At 52.9% G+C, this 16,503-nt stretch overlaps 4 protein-coding genes across 4 annotated transcripts; 3 read left to right on the top strand and 1 right to left on the bottom strand.

The window, feature by feature from the left end:
• Window positions 1-628: 628 nt before the first annotated feature.
• P168DRAFT_287145 (GNAT family N-acetyltransferase) lies at window positions 629-2,062 on the bottom strand. The gene is made up of 3 exons (XM_024836510.1): window positions 1,007-2,062; window positions 870-958; window positions 629-812 (listed from the first exon to the last, which is right to left on the bottom strand). Exons 1-2 carry the CDS (start codon window positions 2,056-2,058, stop codon window positions 895-897), a joined length of 1,116 nt encoding a protein of 371 aa, XP_024697668.1. The 5' UTR covers window positions 2,059-2,062; the 3' UTR covers window positions 629-812; window positions 870-894.
• A 4,232-nt stretch (window positions 2,063-6,294) lies between these two features.
• Window positions 6,295-12,098, top strand: P168DRAFT_263476 (putative gelsolin repeat protein). Its single transcript, XM_024834801.1, has 5 exons — window positions 6,295-6,558; window positions 6,690-8,231; window positions 8,271-8,495; window positions 8,574-11,334; window positions 11,396-12,098. Exons 1-5 carry the CDS (start codon window positions 6,396-6,398, stop codon window positions 11,640-11,642), a joined length of 4,938 nt encoding a protein of 1,645 aa, XP_024697667.1. The 5' UTR covers window positions 6,295-6,395; the 3' UTR covers window positions 11,643-12,098.
• Window positions 12,099-12,352: 254 nt separating this feature from the next.
• P168DRAFT_294804 (putative protein kinase) lies at window positions 12,353-13,838 on the top strand (the record flags this gene model as incomplete). Its single annotated transcript, XM_024837976.1, has 5 exons — window positions 12,353-12,597; window positions 12,659-13,002; window positions 13,055-13,374; window positions 13,445-13,607; window positions 13,660-13,838. 5 exons carry the CDS (start codon window positions 12,353-12,355, stop codon window positions 13,836-13,838), a joined length of 1,251 nt encoding a protein of 416 aa, XP_024697666.1.
• Window positions 13,839-14,011: 173 nt separating this feature from the next.
• P168DRAFT_30472 (D-arabinono-1,4-lactone oxidase) lies at window positions 14,012-16,027 on the top strand. The gene is made up of 2 exons (XM_024838872.1): window positions 14,012-14,135; window positions 14,216-16,027. The coding sequence occupies exon 2, from the start codon at window positions 14,265-14,267 to the stop codon at window positions 15,984-15,986; it is 1,722 nt and encodes a 573-aa protein (XP_024697665.1). The 5' UTR covers window positions 14,012-14,135; window positions 14,216-14,264; the 3' UTR covers window positions 15,987-16,027.
• Window positions 16,028-16,503: the final 476 nt, after the last annotated feature.

Genomic DNA, 16,503 nt, shown 5'->3' with positions numbered 1-16,503 from the left:
CGAAGGGCATAAACAGGTACCAATGTCTTGCATTCATGAGCAGTCTGATAGATGTAATCAGTGTTATTCACGTCGACCACGAAATAGGAGTGTTTTCCGCGGTAGATGTTGACCGCGACGAAACAGGTCTTATTATTTGCATCTTGGTCGTGGAGACAATCTTGGACTCTTGAGGCAAATGGGCGTATGGATTCTAGGTAATCTTTAGGATCGAGAATGCTGTTTGGAGTATCGCCGAGTACGCGCATTGTGCTTGAGCCAGCGTCTCGAAGGAACTCGGATAGGGCCTCTTGGATTTGGCGCATTATGTGGTTGCGAATTTGTTCTGTTGAGTCGTCCATTGTGAGGATAGTAGGGAGTATATGTGTGCTAAGAGATGGGATGAAAGATAGTGGATATTGCTGACCTTCCTGATGCCTATTCAAGGAAGATAGATTCAATCAAGGGATGTCACTACTGAGGAAAAGATAGAGCAAGTTTTGGTACTCAAACATTTTTGTTTTGATTCTTTGAAGCTATTTATCATTTAGAGCTGAGTTGATCGTTGTAAATTTAAAACTCCATATTCGCCTTCCAGCCTCTTCCTTTTTTTTTTTTTTTTTGCTTTGTCTTTTTTTTACTTTTTTTTCTCTTTGTTGCTTTGACTATGGATTCACGAAATTATGCCCAAGAAGAGAACCGTGATAATGAGAACAATGTTGGTAATTGAAAAGTTATGAAAAGATCGTCCTTCCATCATATCAACACTTGACCCGGGTGATAACTATCGCACAAGAATGTCACATAGTGACCCATGCATCGTGTCGATGGTCCTGATCTCCCATCAGTCAATCCAACGTCACTTGGTAATGACCTTCTAGAGAACTCACCCGAGTACAGTACAGTGAAATCTGCTTATCGATCGAATGCCACGCCCTCGCTGTATCCAACGCTGCGCACGAGGTAGCTCACGTGTTGGCTGTCTATATTAGCAGGCGATTCAAGAGAAAATGAGAAGGAAACTCACTATTTGCCAAACTTCACTCTATTCCCTCGAAGGAGACCCTGCTCTTCGAACTCAAACACCCGATGGAGCCATCCTTTGACCCAGGTATATGTCGAGCTATCGTCGGCCGGGAAGCTGAGCGCAAATGTCAGCCGGGCAAGCTGGCGCTCTCCGTTGTTGGTGTATTCCGCAGGGACCTCAAAGTTGTATCCGCCCTTGGGATTGTATGTGGGATCACACATGCCGAGCAGCTTGTCCATCAGACAGCGGCCGATTCCCTTACGTTTGGCCTCTGGCCTGACGAAGAGCTCCAGCTCGGCGGAGTAGCGGGCGGCGGTGCGGCGGCCGACGAAGTCGCACGCCAGCGCGTATCCCATAATCTTCTCGGGGTTGTCGTCGCGGATGGCCCCCGTGCGCCGCTCCACCGCTACAAGGAACGGCAGGCTCTGCTGGTGGCAGTCGTCAATGCGCTGGCGGACGTCGCCGGTCTCGATGGGGTCGACGCCGATGCTTTCGGGGCACTCGCTGATGTAGTAGTTGAAGATTTCGACGAGCTCGGCTGCGTCGCTTGGCAGCGCGTGTCGGAGGTAGATGTTCGCGCGCGGCGATAGTGGGTGCGGCTCGAGCGCTGCCTGTCTGGTCTGGATGTAGATGTCTCGGGCTCTCTCCCTGCGGATTGCCTCTTTGAACAAGCGCTCTTCTTCTTCTTTTCGTTGGTGCAGCTCCAGGTTGTAGCAATAGCCCTCGGCGCTCTCGTGACGGTGCAGGCGGGTCTCTTCCACGGATGTGTCGATGCGGGTTTCGACGTCGTCCAGGCTAGGGATGAGGAAGCCCCGGACGCCGTCCGGATGGGCGGTGCCGTCAAAGAAAGTTTCGTGGTAGATGTCCGTGTAGCAGACTAGGGCCATGGTCCCGTCCATCCAACGGCGGAACCAGTCGATGAACTCAGCTAGGTCGGAGTAAAGGCGAGGCCGGGTCTCCCACTCGGGGGTCCACGCGTCTTCCCACCTGTGCTTGCAGTCCTGTTGTCCGGACCGGAGCTTCTCGCCAGCGGTTCTCGCTTTCTCCTGCATCTCCAGATGCGCCTGGCTTGGCTCGGATGATAACACCACCTTCCCGTCCACGACGTCGGAGTACACAGCGCGGCTGTTATTGTACGCCTGCCACTGGGAAACCCTTTCTTCGAACGTGGGGAGATCAGGCGCACCGGCGTAATCTGCAACCTCAAACGAGGGCTGCTCCCCGCCATCGGGACCTGCAACCGATAGCGCAGATCGGGTTTGTCCGTCGTAGCGATGCACCCCGATCCTTTCGAACACCTCAGAGTTAGGGTCGTTTCCTGGTCCCCCTCTGCAGATCTCCATGAACTTGGCATCGGCCACCGGGAATTCGGCATCTTTGAAACGGTTCTGGTGGGCCTTCTGCAGGATATCTTGCTGCAGCTTTTGTAATTCCGCCATCAACTCCGGATTCGGGGGCTTGTAGTACTTCGCCAGTTCCGCCTCCTGAGCGGATTGTTCCTCGGGGCTGACAACCTTCTTTGCCGGCGTGTTCGGCGGCCTATTGTTGTTTCTGGGGTCATTGGGGAGGCGGGGAGCTCGCTGCCCGGGCTGTCTCGAGCTAGACGGTGTCGCGACGCCGATGTGCGCAGCCTGAGTTCCATCCTGACGATTTCTGGCCCCGTCCTGCGGCGCCCTTCTGCCCTTGTGGATCACGGTTTCTTCCTCCGAAGTGGTGGACATTCTGATAACAACCTGTTTGTTGTTCTCTTTTTGATTGTTAGCCACCGCTTTTGATCCTTGTTGCTTTGTGTGGACAGGTGGAGACGTACTAGCAGGAAGGCCTTTGAGAGGGTGGGTTTGTACTTGGGGCTTGTTAGAAGGAGAAGTAACTTCATTCCGCAGAGTAGAAGGCCTCTGCTGAGGGTGACCTCTTGTTTGGGTCTGTGAAGGAGGCGGGGCTCTTCCCCCAGCAGGCTGGTGCCGCGAAGGAAATTCACTCATTGAAGAATCTGTGGAGTCAAGCATACTGCCTTGCTGTTGTCGCAGTAATCTTTCTCTCAAAGGGGGTGATACATACAACGCGGCAGATGGTCGATGCCGAGACGATGCTGAGGGGGTCTGGGTTGAAGTGATTGGGAATGTTGATGGGGCAGTCTGATTGATCTTTTTCACCTCATCCACCAAACCTTGCTGTCCTCCTTTGACTTGCTCCCCTTTTGGCTCTGCTGTTGGTTCTGACTGCGCTGTCACCATCTGTGACCAGGGGTCCGGGCTGTCGCTCATGCTGTAGGTTAGGGTCTACCAACTGATTGGAGCCTGCCTCTAGGGATTTAGGCTATGATCCTATCCAAAGATAGATTTGCTTTGTACTCTATCTGGTTTCTTTCTTATCAGGGTATCCAAGATAGATAATGATAGATTATTTTCCAAAGTTGAGGAGGGGTTTGTACGAAGCTCGAGGTTGTATGACTCTGGGAGCTTTCTCTAGATATAGGGATATTTATACCCAAGAAACAGAGAGGCAAATCTGAAGTGGACAACTAACATAGATCTTATTATAGAAATATATCACTGTATACTTATCACTCTATGGATAAATATAGGGATTAGTGAAGAAGATTTCTTGTTACTCTGTGCTTTAGTGATATTCATCACAGAACATGCTGTTATGATTTAGTTAGACTTATATCTGTAGGACCTAGGCTTTGTTAGACAATCAAAGATATATAGAGTATATAGAACAAAGAAAAAGCATCTAGCACTAGTATCTACATAATAATTAGCTAGTAGAGGCTGACATACGTGAAATATTAGACATATTCTACACATGGTCTTGAGGATATATAATATATTCAAGACACTATTCTCTATCATGTAGCATGTGCTTGTGTATATTATCTTCGCTGATATGGTACATATAAATATCTAGCATAGATTATCATAGTGAATCTATACCATGAATTATAAAGCTCATTCCTTCACTATGAATAGTATACCAGATTCAACTAGCAGTAAATGTAAGATTATTACTTAGAAAATCTACAACTATCACTGAAAGTCATACTTTAACTTCATTGAAGAACCCAAGTAAGTAGTATATACGTCATACTGCCAGACTAACAACTAGTTATACAAAGACTGCTCAGCATCTTTAGGCACCACTGATAAATGGTCTACAAGCTAGGCAGAAGGCAAAGGTGAAGTTAAAGGCCTGAGGCCTAGATTGACTAATCTGAAGGAAACCATCGAGGATCACTTGATCGTTGCACGAGTGTCGTCATATCTAGATTTATCTGACGGATGTTGCTCTTTCTGTTTACTCTGTTCTAGTACCAGTGGCATTCTTGTACCTCACGAACTGTCATTGCTTTGAAACCTATTGGTATTCTTTCTCTCCCTGACTGGTCAGCAAGGACAACACGGGCTATACTTCACACAGAGTCTCTAACAATGGTAGATACATACGCCTACAGTGTCTCCCAGCAATGCAGGATGCTGCGAGGTGCTCATGCTACGTACTTTTGTGGTTTCTTCTAGACATATAATGATTATACTGACATACTAAGTATTACTCCTTATCACAGGTGTCATCTTCGACTTGTACCCCGGAAACCATGTCACTTAATCAAGAGGGGAGTATCTTGATGCCTGTGGCTGCTCATTGAGCCGTCGGAAAGGAACATTGCCTTTTCTTTGAATAAAATTAAGCAGAAAGCCATTGGGTTCGTATCATCTATCATATCGTATTCTATGTTTTGATGTTTTCAATTGAATGTCGATGTAAATAGCTAACAAACTGGAAGAGTTGTGACGGTATGAAGAGCCCGATGGCAGATTTATATATTCTGATGCTAGAGCCATCACACAAAATCCCCCACAAGAAAAAATTACCAGCCAACCCATCCCGTTCAGCAATTACTATTTCCCTTATTATCTCACCGGAAATTCCATATAATTCGAATCTATTCTATCTGTGTTTACAAAGGTACGAAAGTAGGTCGATCTACGAGTTTCTGACCAGTACCCTAATGCGGATAAGCGATCAGAACAAATCTGGAAAGAGTTTCGAACGAACTTGGAACGAACTCCGAGAGGCACCACTGAAACTTTTGGCGGAGGAATTTGCCTCGGTCTAGGGCCATGATTCACACTCTAGCAGAGCCCTATCTCTTGGAACTCCGACCCAGCCGGTCTGGTCGACGTCACGCCCAGTGGCTGTGCTCTGCAGGCAGTGCAGGGGGATCCGTGGATCTCCGCCAGGTTTTCTACCAGGTACCAGATAAGCATCATTATTTTGCTTTTTCTGATTCCTTTCCTTACAATTACTCTCTCTTAATTTGATTAGTATTGCATGAATAACCATGGTAGTGATTCCCGTCCCTGAATCTTAATTCCCCTGATCCGCGGGGCGGGAGAGAACGAGATTTCAGGTCGAGGGCCCACCGACTTCCCACCGTCCCAGTAAACAACCTACCATCTTGAGCAACATCAAAATAAAGGCCCCGACCATGCCCGACCGGCCCTGAAGAGGATTCTATCGGCCTGCAATCCCAATAACCCGATCGCAGCAAACAATCTCATTGTCATTCGGGGAATAACACCGTTCACCCGGTCCAACTACTCTCAGGAGAGGATGCAAGACCCGCCGCACGCATCATCCAGTTGGACCAGTTGGGCCATGATGCAGAGGGCCATCGTCGAGTTATTGTTTGGGTGGGGCAGGAAGCGACACGGATATGGATTGTGATTAGTAGGGAATAGTTTGGATATGAGCTGGAGGTTCCACCGTGTACGAAAAGGAAGGAAAATCTGGGTTTCGCCGGATTGACGACATGGGTTGAGTACTGTGTCGGTCGGAGAAGAGTCGCGTAGAACGTATCATCATAGGGAGTAGGCTCATATTCAACCGGTGCGAATATTCTCATCAGTATCATCAGTAACAGTAACAACATCAATATCAGTATCCAAGCTGGACCGCCCATTCAGATGTGCCTGAGCCACCGAGACTAAGTCGGGAATAGAAACTCACCCCTCTTTACCCTCCCTGTACTCAGCTCTCTCTCCTCTCTTTCTCCCCCTTCCTTACTGTCGCCCAATCCCACCCCACAATCCCTGGCTGACGAGTGACGACTGCATACGCGACCCAGACTCGATTCTTGTTGTCGTCGTCGGCCTGTGTTTGTCGGGTTTGACTCATGACCTTTTTTCCCTTTCTCTCCCCTCCATTCACTTGATCTCTTTTTCTTTCATCTATCCTTGTTCTTTTTTTTTTGTCTTCAATTTTCTTTTTCTTGTTTTCGTTTTGTTTCGGCTTTGATTTTCTTTGTCTCATTGTGTAGTCCCTTTTCAGATCTCACAACCGCGCCCCCCCGGTTCGACGATCTGACCGATCAACTGCCAAGGTGGCCATGTCTTCCACCACCGATCCCGAGGGCAAGGGGGATGTCAATGATTTCCTCCTGCGCATTCGGGAACTCGGCCAGAAGCGCGACAAGGAGGACGAACAACGCACTAAGAAGTTGGAGGAGGAGATCTTGCAGGGTCGCAGAGAGAGACAGGCCCGAAGAGCTGGTAATTTGTCTCCCCCGTTCTCCGTTCTCGCCGCGGTTCGAGTGGAAACTCCCCCCATCATACCGCAGTGGACAGATTGCCACCTGATCCGGATGAGAGACTGATGAAATCCCTGTGAGGACGGAATATAGAACGTGCCCGTTCGCTCTCACCCACCAAAGACTCCCCGCCGTTGTTCGACCCGGCTCGGATGAGCATGTCCGCACTGGGCCAGCGAGCCATCGATCCCCCGCAACAACTCGAACCGACACCGCGCACCCCGGAGCACATCACCCCTCCCAGACCTGCCTCGGTACGAGGCGACGAGTTTCCGAGTCCCAGTGCGAGCCGCAGAGGCTCCACGGTGGAAGCGACGAGTAGCCTGGAAACGTCCCCAAGACCTGCATCGCCCAGTCTGCGGAGTAGGACCGGGACCCTGTCCTGGCAGCAACGACCGGCCTCGCGCGACCTGCATACCAACAGATCGCTCTTTTCGACCTCCCCGACGCGCACAAACCGCCTGCGAACCATGTCGACCGCGTCCAACAACGACACGGGAATTCCACCGAATCTTTCCGCTTCCTCCCCTTCATCCAAAGACACGCGATCGCCGCCGCGGCCGGACACAATAGGACTAACATCCCCACCCCGGGAAGGGTCGAAGGAAGATCAACATCACGGCTCACCCTCCGGCGCAAGTACCAAGGCGACCGCCATGGACCGTGAGAAGACTCCCGAACCGACCAAGGAAAGCGCCCAGCAGGAGAACCTCGATGAGCGATCCCGCTCCCCGTCAAGAGCGAGCTCGATATTTGCGGAAAGCAGCCAGGGACAGCGGTACTCGAGTGTATCGTCTGTCTCGACGGCTACGGGTCTAGGTTCCCCGGTACCTCTGTCCAACGCGCAGAAGTTCGAACCCCCACAAACGGAACCGGCATCTGAAGAGCAAACAATGGGCCCTCCGTCCCCACGACGAATGTCCCCCGAACGGTCCACATCACCGACAAAAGGACTGGGTGGGTTCGTCCAGAGCGCCATGATGAAGCGGTCCGACAGCGTGTCTAAGCGGTGGAGTGCTCAGTTACCATCTGGGCTGTCTAGGGCAGACCCCTTTGCGAGCAATCGCAATAGCTTTGCCGCGCCTACCGGCACTGATGTGCTCTCCCTTTCGCCCACCTCCAAGGCGGCTCGGGAGGGTTCGCTGTTACCCTCTCACCGGCCCGGCTCGAGCCATAGCGAGGCAACGGTAGTCCGTCCGATGAACGACAGCGAACGCCCCGTCACCCCGCCGGTCCCTGGCAGCGTCACCGGCACACGAGCCGATGAGAGCCCGAGACGCGCTCCCCTTTCCCTCCATACAAGACCGGGCAGTTCATTGGGCAGTGAAGTGAACTCGGAGTCCAATCCGCCATCATCGTCAAACCCCGCGGCCTCGCGGACGATGGACCCGAAACGGTGGAGTCCCACCAAATCAACCTGGTTGGAAAGCGCCTTGAACCGCCCCGATTCCCCCCGTCACAAGAAGAGCCCATCCCAGCAAGCCACCTGGTCTCCGTCCCGGCAGTCGAGGGGTAGCACTGATCTGGGTCGCGTCAACAGCTTCAAGGAGGTCACACCTGTCGGGCTGATGCGCACGGCTGCTCCTGGTCGCCACTCCAAGAAATCCAGTGTGTCCGGCATTCCCGACGTCTTTGGTATCGCGAATGACGCCGCCAAACCTAAGGCGGACCCAGCCTTGAAACCGACGTTGGAACCAGCCTTGGAATCGACGTCGGACTCGGCCTCAAAATCGACGTCGGACCCAGCCTTGAAGTCGACGTCGGACCCAGCCTCGAAATTGGTATCGGACCCAGCCTCGAAAGCGGCAACGGACGAGAAAGCCAACGTTCCTACCCCTACGGAACGACCGTCCGAGTTGCCTGTGGAGAACAAGGACTCGGTGCCGCGCGCAGAGGAGAGTACAAAGCCTCCTGCTGAGTCACAAACGCAACCTGATGCCACTGAAGTCTCGGGAGCTCCTCTGTTAAGACCGGAAGCGGATACTACAGGCCGAAAAGAGATCACTCGCAAACGTGCCCCATCTGTCTTGGCTCCGGTACCTAGGACGGATAGCGAACTGCCCCTGTCTACCTCTAGAGATCCTCTGCTCAACCGACCGAAACCGCAGTCCCCCGTCATCGATTTCCGAGCGAACTTGAAACGGCGAGAAGTTGTCAAAGATGACTCCCCTCGGGCAGAACCCGAATTCAAGAATGTCTTCGGAAGGCTGAGAAAAGCGGAGTCTTCGACCTATGCCGCCCCCGACGAGCTCAAGGATAATATCCTCAAAGGGAAAGCAGGTCTCAACAACTCAGGGGGCCCGAGAAAGACACAAAGAGTCGATGAACTCAAGGAGAGCCTGAACAAGCAAAAGGAAGCCATGAAATCCGGTGGAGGGTCTACGAGAAGGAGTACAGTCGGGCAAGACGATGCCCCCGCAAAGATTGTCGTTCCAGAGGCGATTGCAAAGCGTCAGAATCTGGCCAAGTCTAATAGTGACAAGACCAACGAGCATGGCGCCGCGTTGTCCCCCCAATCTCCGCGGGAAACAGGAACGTCTTCAGGGTCCCCGGACCCGCCCTTTTCGGCGCTGTCACCACTGTCACCTCAGCCTGACGAGTTCGGGGAGAGTCTTCGCAGCCCCGAAATTCCCACTTCGGGTACGGACGAGGACCGCAGCCAGGGAGCATCTCCGGCTAAGGAGGAAGAGGGGACTAAGCGGGACCTTGTAGATGCCACGCCTAAGCCCGAGCCTGCGGGCGACACCCAAATTAAGCAGGATATATCAACCGAGGAAACCATGAAACCGGTGCGTGACTTGCCGTCGGGGAGTGTCGCTCAGGCTGCAGACACGCCTGCAGCGGCTGCAGCTCCTCCTACTAAAGGGAAACTTGCAGGCCGACTAAATCCTGCTTTGGCGGGTCTCTTGTCGCGTGGTCCTCCCCAGGTGGGCGCCATGAATACATCGTCCTCGCTGAACGCAACAAGCAGCGAGACTGGATCGTCGAAAAGCGAGCCTGCGACACTGACACACATAACGAAGAGTCGTGCAAGAGGCCCTAAGAGACGTCTGCCCAAGACCGTCGTCCCCGAGGCGGCTGCACCAGAAGCCCCAACTTCGCCTTCGAAAGAGGTGCCTCCAAAGGATGAGACCACTCCGACATCGTCGTTCGATATCCAACGATCAGAGACAAGCCCCTCGCCGGTGGAGGAGCCCATGCCCAACTCTAGCAACTGGCCCCTCCCTGATAAGGTCCTCGACACGCATGCTACCGCACCGGACAGCCATGCGTCCCAACCTACTCAACACAGGATTAGCAAGCCGACAGAATTCAAAAGAAGCTTGCCTCGTCTATCAGAAAACCAAATCAAGTTACCTTTGGAAAGTGTTAGCTCAGATCCTCCCACGGAGGCGGCCAAAGCCCCTCATGATCCTGGGACAGTTCGTGGCGACTTGGGAAACACGAGAGAGACCCCCTCGAACCGGTCGTCTCTCATGTCTAGAATGGCCGCCTCTCCATCCACACCTCCGGTAGGCCAAGCGCGCAGCTCGCAAATTCACTACTCTTCTCCTTCTCCGTCCCCTCTCCGAACGAGCCTCAACGGGAACCAGGCCCCGCCACCTCCGACGCCCCCGAAAATTTGGTCTGGCATCCCCTTCATGTCTTCACGAGAGACTTCCCCCAAGCACAAGTCCTTACCCTCACCTCCTGTGCCCCGGAAGAGCTCTAGCCCCTCCGTCGATCAGTCTGCCTCACCTAGATCCTCGGGGTCGCTGGTACCCCAGGCCGACGAATCATTGGCGGCCATCTCGAGTTTCTTCAATACGTTTCCCAACTCGAGCGACCGCGTGAACATTGATCCCCAGTTGATGCTGGCCAGCCGGGGCGAGACCGACCGAATCCGGACATTGAAGATGCAGATATGGGAGATCACCGGCGATGGCCGGAAACAAGACCTCCCGGTCAACCAAGAATACATCCTTTACGAAGGTAGCATGTACCTGTGCGTGCATGTGTTTGAAGACGAGACGAGTCAGCGATCAGAGGCCCAGCTTTGGTGTGGGGACGGGGTCCCCGATTCCGCCATTGATGATGCGCAGTCCTTCTCCCGCAAAGTCGCCAAAGAAAACTGGTGCAAACTCGAGGTCATCAAGCAAGGCAAAGAGCCCGCTCGTTTCATCCAGGCTCTGGGAGGGATCCTGATCACCCGTCGGGGATCCAGCTCGCGGTCCAGCTCGTCTGCGATCTTCATGCTCTGCGGTCGCAAGCACCTGGGCCAGATGGTGTTCGATGAGGTTGATTTCTCTCGACGCAACTTGTGCTCCGGATATCCCTTTGTGATCTCTTCCATGTTCGGCAAACTGTTCCTGTGGAAGGGACTGGGCAGCTCCGCCGAAGAAGTCGGCGCTGCGCGGCTCATCGGGATGGATCTGGGACTGACTGGGGAATTTGAAGAGGTGACCGAGGGGGAAGAGCCCGAGAGTTTCTCGGAAGCTTTCCCCCTGAGCGATGACCAAGGGGACTACATGAAATCCGACCACTGGAAGCTCAAGCCTCATCACAGCCATTTCCAAGCCCGGCTGTTCCGCGTTGACCACGAGCTGGGCCAGCGGTCCGGGTTCTGGATTCGACGATCGGGCTCCAATTCGCCCATCATCCGGCCGAATGACACCGTCCAGGAAGTCGAAGTGTTCTGCCAGAAAGACATCTCCGCCAAGGGTATCTACGTGCTCGACACGTTTTTCGAGATCTACGTGTAAGTTTATTCAATCTCCGCTCGCTCCCTATATCTGAGCTAACCCTAATGCCTTATGTAGGATCGTTGGCGAACAAGCGTCCAAACGACCCGCGGAATTCGCATCCGCCGTGGTCTTTGCGCACGAATACGGCATCTTGGCGGCGTCTCTCCAAGACCGACCTTTCATCCCCAAGAGCTATGTCTCTCTCGGTGGGGTTCCGGAATCCTGTCGCAGCGCGCTCCGCAAGTGGGACGGGGATGCTTCACGGCCGGCCCCGCAGGTGTTTCCACTGAACGCGGCCATTGAGGCCATCCGGTCCTCATAGAGCGCCTTCCAGAGCCTTCTACTTCCTTCCTCATTCTCTTATTTTTCCTTTGTAGCTGAACATCCTTGTTCTTATGGACAATTTCCTTATCTGTGAATAGAGTTGCATCTGGCCCGGTCCATATGGTGGAAGAGAGACACGACGACCCGGGGAGCATCTTTCAAGGAGCCTGGGCGAAGGGCGGGGCGAATTCGGGTTTATCTATCCATGTATCTCTCTATCTGTTTGATGGGAGTTTATCTATTTTTGTTTCTGGCGTGATTGGCGCTCGGGGTGGGCGGGGATTCATACACTGCTTGCTATGTTGTTGTATCATTCTCAGATGATCTAGATGATCTGTGGGAGTGAGTGGATTGTATGATTAACTCTCCTACCATGATTTGAAAGGACTAGACTAGGTATATGCCTAGGTGTTTACCTGACTGCTTATGAGTATTGATAATAGTCATAGCTGGCTAGCGCATGGCATATATTGGTTTTCTTAATGATATTGCATTTCTGTATTGTGTTTCTCTGCCACGTGGGAGGGTAATGGAAAGATACGCGACACGTCCACTTATTTAGACTGTCTTTGTTTGTTCTCTCCGTCAGATGGGTATTTGTCTGAATTGCCCATCTCTTCAAGTATACCATTCCACTGTTTCGTTCCTATATTCGCTGACTTGTGATCCTTACAATGGTCCATACTTGCACTTGAACTACAGGATAAAATGAACCCCTTCATCCGACTCAGCCGCTTCCTTCGACGACCACCATCATCACGACGCAGCATATCCACACGCACGCCTCCTAAGCTAGATTCCTTCACAAAAAACGAAGAAGAGCGAATGCCTGCATTTACACGAGGATTATACTATCCCGTCAACCTAGGCGATATCTTCCATTCCAGATACAAGGTCCTCAGCAAGTTGGGGTATGGGGCGAACTCAACCGTGTGGTTTTGTCGGGATCTGCAGTTTGTAAGCCTTTCCTTCTTCTCTCTATAAAAAAAGGGATGGCTAATGGCGATTATGTAGACATCATCAATATGTAGCGCTGAAGATCTACACCGGCAGCAGCAACAGAAACAGTAGTAGTCCTAGGGCTAATCAGGAAGTACGCGTACTAGAGCATCTCGCTAAAATGAAGACAAACCATCCGGGCAGCAGTTGCGTCCACAACATGAAAGGGAAGTTTGAACTGATCGGGTCCAGCGGTGTCCATCAGTGTATTGTCTTTGAACCGCTCGTGACGAGTCTTTTGCATTTCCAGGCGACGCTGGACCCGAAGAGCTTGACGGAGGATATGTTGAAAGGGGCGTTGCAGCAGTTGTTGATGGCGCTGGATTATTTGCATGCTGAGGGTGGGGTCGTACACACTGGTTGGTACTGTTTAGTAGCCTGTGGTTAATCAATGGCTAACGTCTGATCCAGACATACAAGCGAAGAATATCATCATCAGCGCAAAGGATGATTCAATTTTCCACGAGTGGGAGAATCAGGAAGCGGATGATCCCAGTCCCCGGAAGATCGACGGTGGGAGTAACTACACCGTCTATCAATCGCGTCCATTCCATCGAACGAAAGGTTGGAATCGCAGTTTCGGGATGCCACTGCTCTGCGATTTCGGGGAAGCCCGCCTGGGAAAGGGAGTCCACGATGGACTGGTCCAGCCGGATATTTATCGGGCGCCGGAGGTTATCCTCGGATTACGATGGACGTCGAAGGTCGATATATGGAATGTTGGGGTGCTAGTAGGGAGATCACATGGGTTTCATGTTTATTGATTGACATTCAGGCTAATAGGGTATTGAAATGCTGTAGATATGGGACCTTTTTGAGGATCACCATTTGTTTGATGGTCGGGGTCCCGACGGTAGACATTCGGATGTGCATCTGCTCGCGGAGATGGTCGCGATGCTGGGTCCTCCACCGGTTGGTTTTCTGTCCCAATCTCCTCACAGCTGGAATTATTGGAATTCATCGGGTAGGGCTTCTATCATTATGGTGTTTGAGCTTTCTAGCTGATCAATCAATAGGAGAGTGGATAGGGTCTGCGGGAGTCCCCGACATGTCCCTGGAGGACTCGGAAGAGTACCTGGCAGGCGAGAACAAGGAGACGTTCCTGCGCTTCATGCGAAAGATGCTGCGATGGGACCCGGAAGAGAGACAGAGCGCCCGTGAACTTCTGACGGATCCTTGGTTGACGAGTCCGTAGTTGATGTCCTATCTTATAGTCTCTGAAACGGACAGTATAGAAGGAGCAAAGGCGGAGTCAAGCATATGCAGATGATCCGACATAAACCCGCTTGATAATCTCATACTGGATCTGAATGGCGAAAATCGTCCGGACCGACCACTGACCCACAACTTTCCTCCAATCTGCTGCATTCGTCAGTCCAGTCGGCCCACTCGGATCGAATTTGCATTTCTTTAATTGACGGTTCAATTCTTATCAATGGAGTGATGATGATAATATCATTGTAACCCCTCTTTTGTTAACGGTCTGGGTGAGGTATGTTTGGTTGAGTGGTTCCTTTTTCTCCCTACATTCTTCGCATCAAATCAATATCAACACTGACTCGACTATAACAGTCATAGAATAACCAGTCAGAAAGAAAGAAGAAGAAAAAAGAAAAGAAAAATGGACCCCACCGTCCTCCGCGAACTCTCCCGACTCGACCCCGCGGTCCCATTCCGCGCGTCCACCCATCACATCCATCACACCTGGGCCAAAACGTTATACTCCCGCCCCGAGCTCTACATCCAACCGCAGTCGCTCGCAGAGATTCATAAAGTGGTGACCTTGGCGCGACGATGCCGTCGACGACTCGTAACTGTCGGCAGCGGCCACTCGCCGTCCGACCTGACCTGCACGTCCGCCTGGATGGTGAACCTGGACGGGTTCAACCGCGTGTTGGAGGTGGATCGCGATACAAGCATGGTGACGGTGGAGGCGGGTATCCGGCTGCGCGACCTCGGAGAGGAGCTGGAGCGACGCGGGCTGACGCTGTCGAATTTGGGGAGTATTGATCATCAGTCGATCGCGGGGGTGATCGCGACGGGGACGCATGGGAGTTCGCTGCGCCATGGGCTGCTGTCGGAGTGTGTTGTCGCGTTGACGCTGATGCTGGCCGATGGGCGCCTGGTGCGGTGCAGTGAGACGGAGAACCAGGCGCTCTTCCGCGCGGCGCTCATTTCGCTCGGTGCGCTCGGCATCGTTGTCGAGGTGACGTTCCAGGCGGAGCCGATGTTTAAGGTCGCGTGGCGACAGGCTCGGGTGGACTTGTCCGAGGTGTTGGCCAAGTGGTCGGGCCCGCTGTGGACGTCGCATGAGTTTGTCCGTGTCTGGTGGATGCCGTATCAGCGGAGTGCGATTGTCTGGCACGCTGACAAGACCGATCGTGAAGTGCGTGCGCCGCCGACGAATTTCTATGGGGGCTCCCTGGGGTATCATATCTACCATAATCTGCTGGCGCTCTCTAACTACTTCCCGCGCATCCTGCCGTGGGTGGAGTGGCTCGTGTTCGGTTTGCAGTACGGGTTCAAAGCAGGCGCGACGGTCACGGAGGCCGTGCAGCCCGCCCGCGACGGACTGCTGATGAACTGTCTCTATTCGCAGTTTGTCAATGAGTGGGCGCTGCCCCTGGAGAAGGGCCCCGAGGCTCTCATCCGTCTGTCGGCCTGGTTGAACGGAGATGTCGAGACGGCGCGCATTCCCTTCCCCGTCGACGGTCTGTGGGTGCATTGTCCGGTCGAGGTCCGCGTCGCCGACTCCACGCACAACACTAGGCCCCGTCCGTTCTTGGACCCTACCTGCCACGATGGACCGACCCTGTACCTCAACGCCACCCTGTACCGGCCATATCTCCGGGACCCGCCTTGCACGGAACGGTACTATGAGGCGTTCGAGTGGCTCATGCGGGAGGTGGGCGCGAAGCCACACTGGGCCAAGAACTTTACGACCGGCCGCCAGGAGCTGCGAAAGATGTACGGCAAAGACATGGACGAATGGTTGAAGGTACGACAGGAGGTCGACGCGGAGGGGATGTTCCTCGGCGAATGGCACCACCGGACTCTGCCCCTGCCCGGTGTTAGTAATGACGATGAATCATCGGAATCTGCGAAGTCGACTGCTCTGCCGCTCTTGGAGCGCGAAAAGGCTCGTCGGCCGGCTAACTTCCGCGGTGCCGGCGATGGCCAGGAGTGGATTGGCGATAGGGCAGGCCAGGGGAGCACAGGGCTCCAGGATGTGTTGCTCAATCGATCTGAGAAACCATGCCCCAGTCCTCCCACGAGCGAGGAGAGTTTCGACTTCCTCGCTGCCAGCGAGGCCAGTGGGATTCTTCCTAACGAGCGCACGTGAGACGGTGGAGACGATCTGACTGGGGAAGAGAAGCCTCAACGCAGAAGCAACCGGCCAGATTTTTTCTTTGGCTGGATATGAGTTAACTTGATGGATGAATTTTTTCTCTTTCTTCTTTTCCCTTTTTTTCTTTTCTTTTTTTTTTTTCACGTCTTAAATTTTTCCCATTCTTCTTCATACCTTTTTGTTTTCTCCCACCATTCCCGGTCTTCTGACTCGGTACTATTGCTCGTGGATTGGGCCTCTGTTTGCTAGATTCGGGATTTGGGCCGGCTCGCAGTCGCAGCGAGTCAGATGGATAGAACCCTCCTTCAGTCCAGTGGAGGGCATGACGTCGGAGTATCCGCACTCCGTATGGGAGATCGACTTGAGATTCGAACCACATCTTTACTGGTCACGGTTCCTTTCAGCCTGTTTCTCTGGTTGGAAGGGTTGTGATGTAAACAAAACATCATTCAACCCTGTTTAAGCCAACTACGGGTCAACAAGTCTTGCCCCACGCCCCGATATCACGGAC

This window comes from Aspergillus campestris, assembly GCF_002847485.1.
Source record: "Aspergillus campestris IBT 28561 chromosome Unknown P168scaffold_1, whole genome shotgun sequence".
Taxonomy (NCBI): domain Eukaryota; kingdom Fungi; phylum Ascomycota; class Eurotiomycetes; order Eurotiales; family Aspergillaceae; genus Aspergillus; species Aspergillus campestris.
This window is presented reverse-complemented; position numbering and strand designations above follow the sequence as displayed.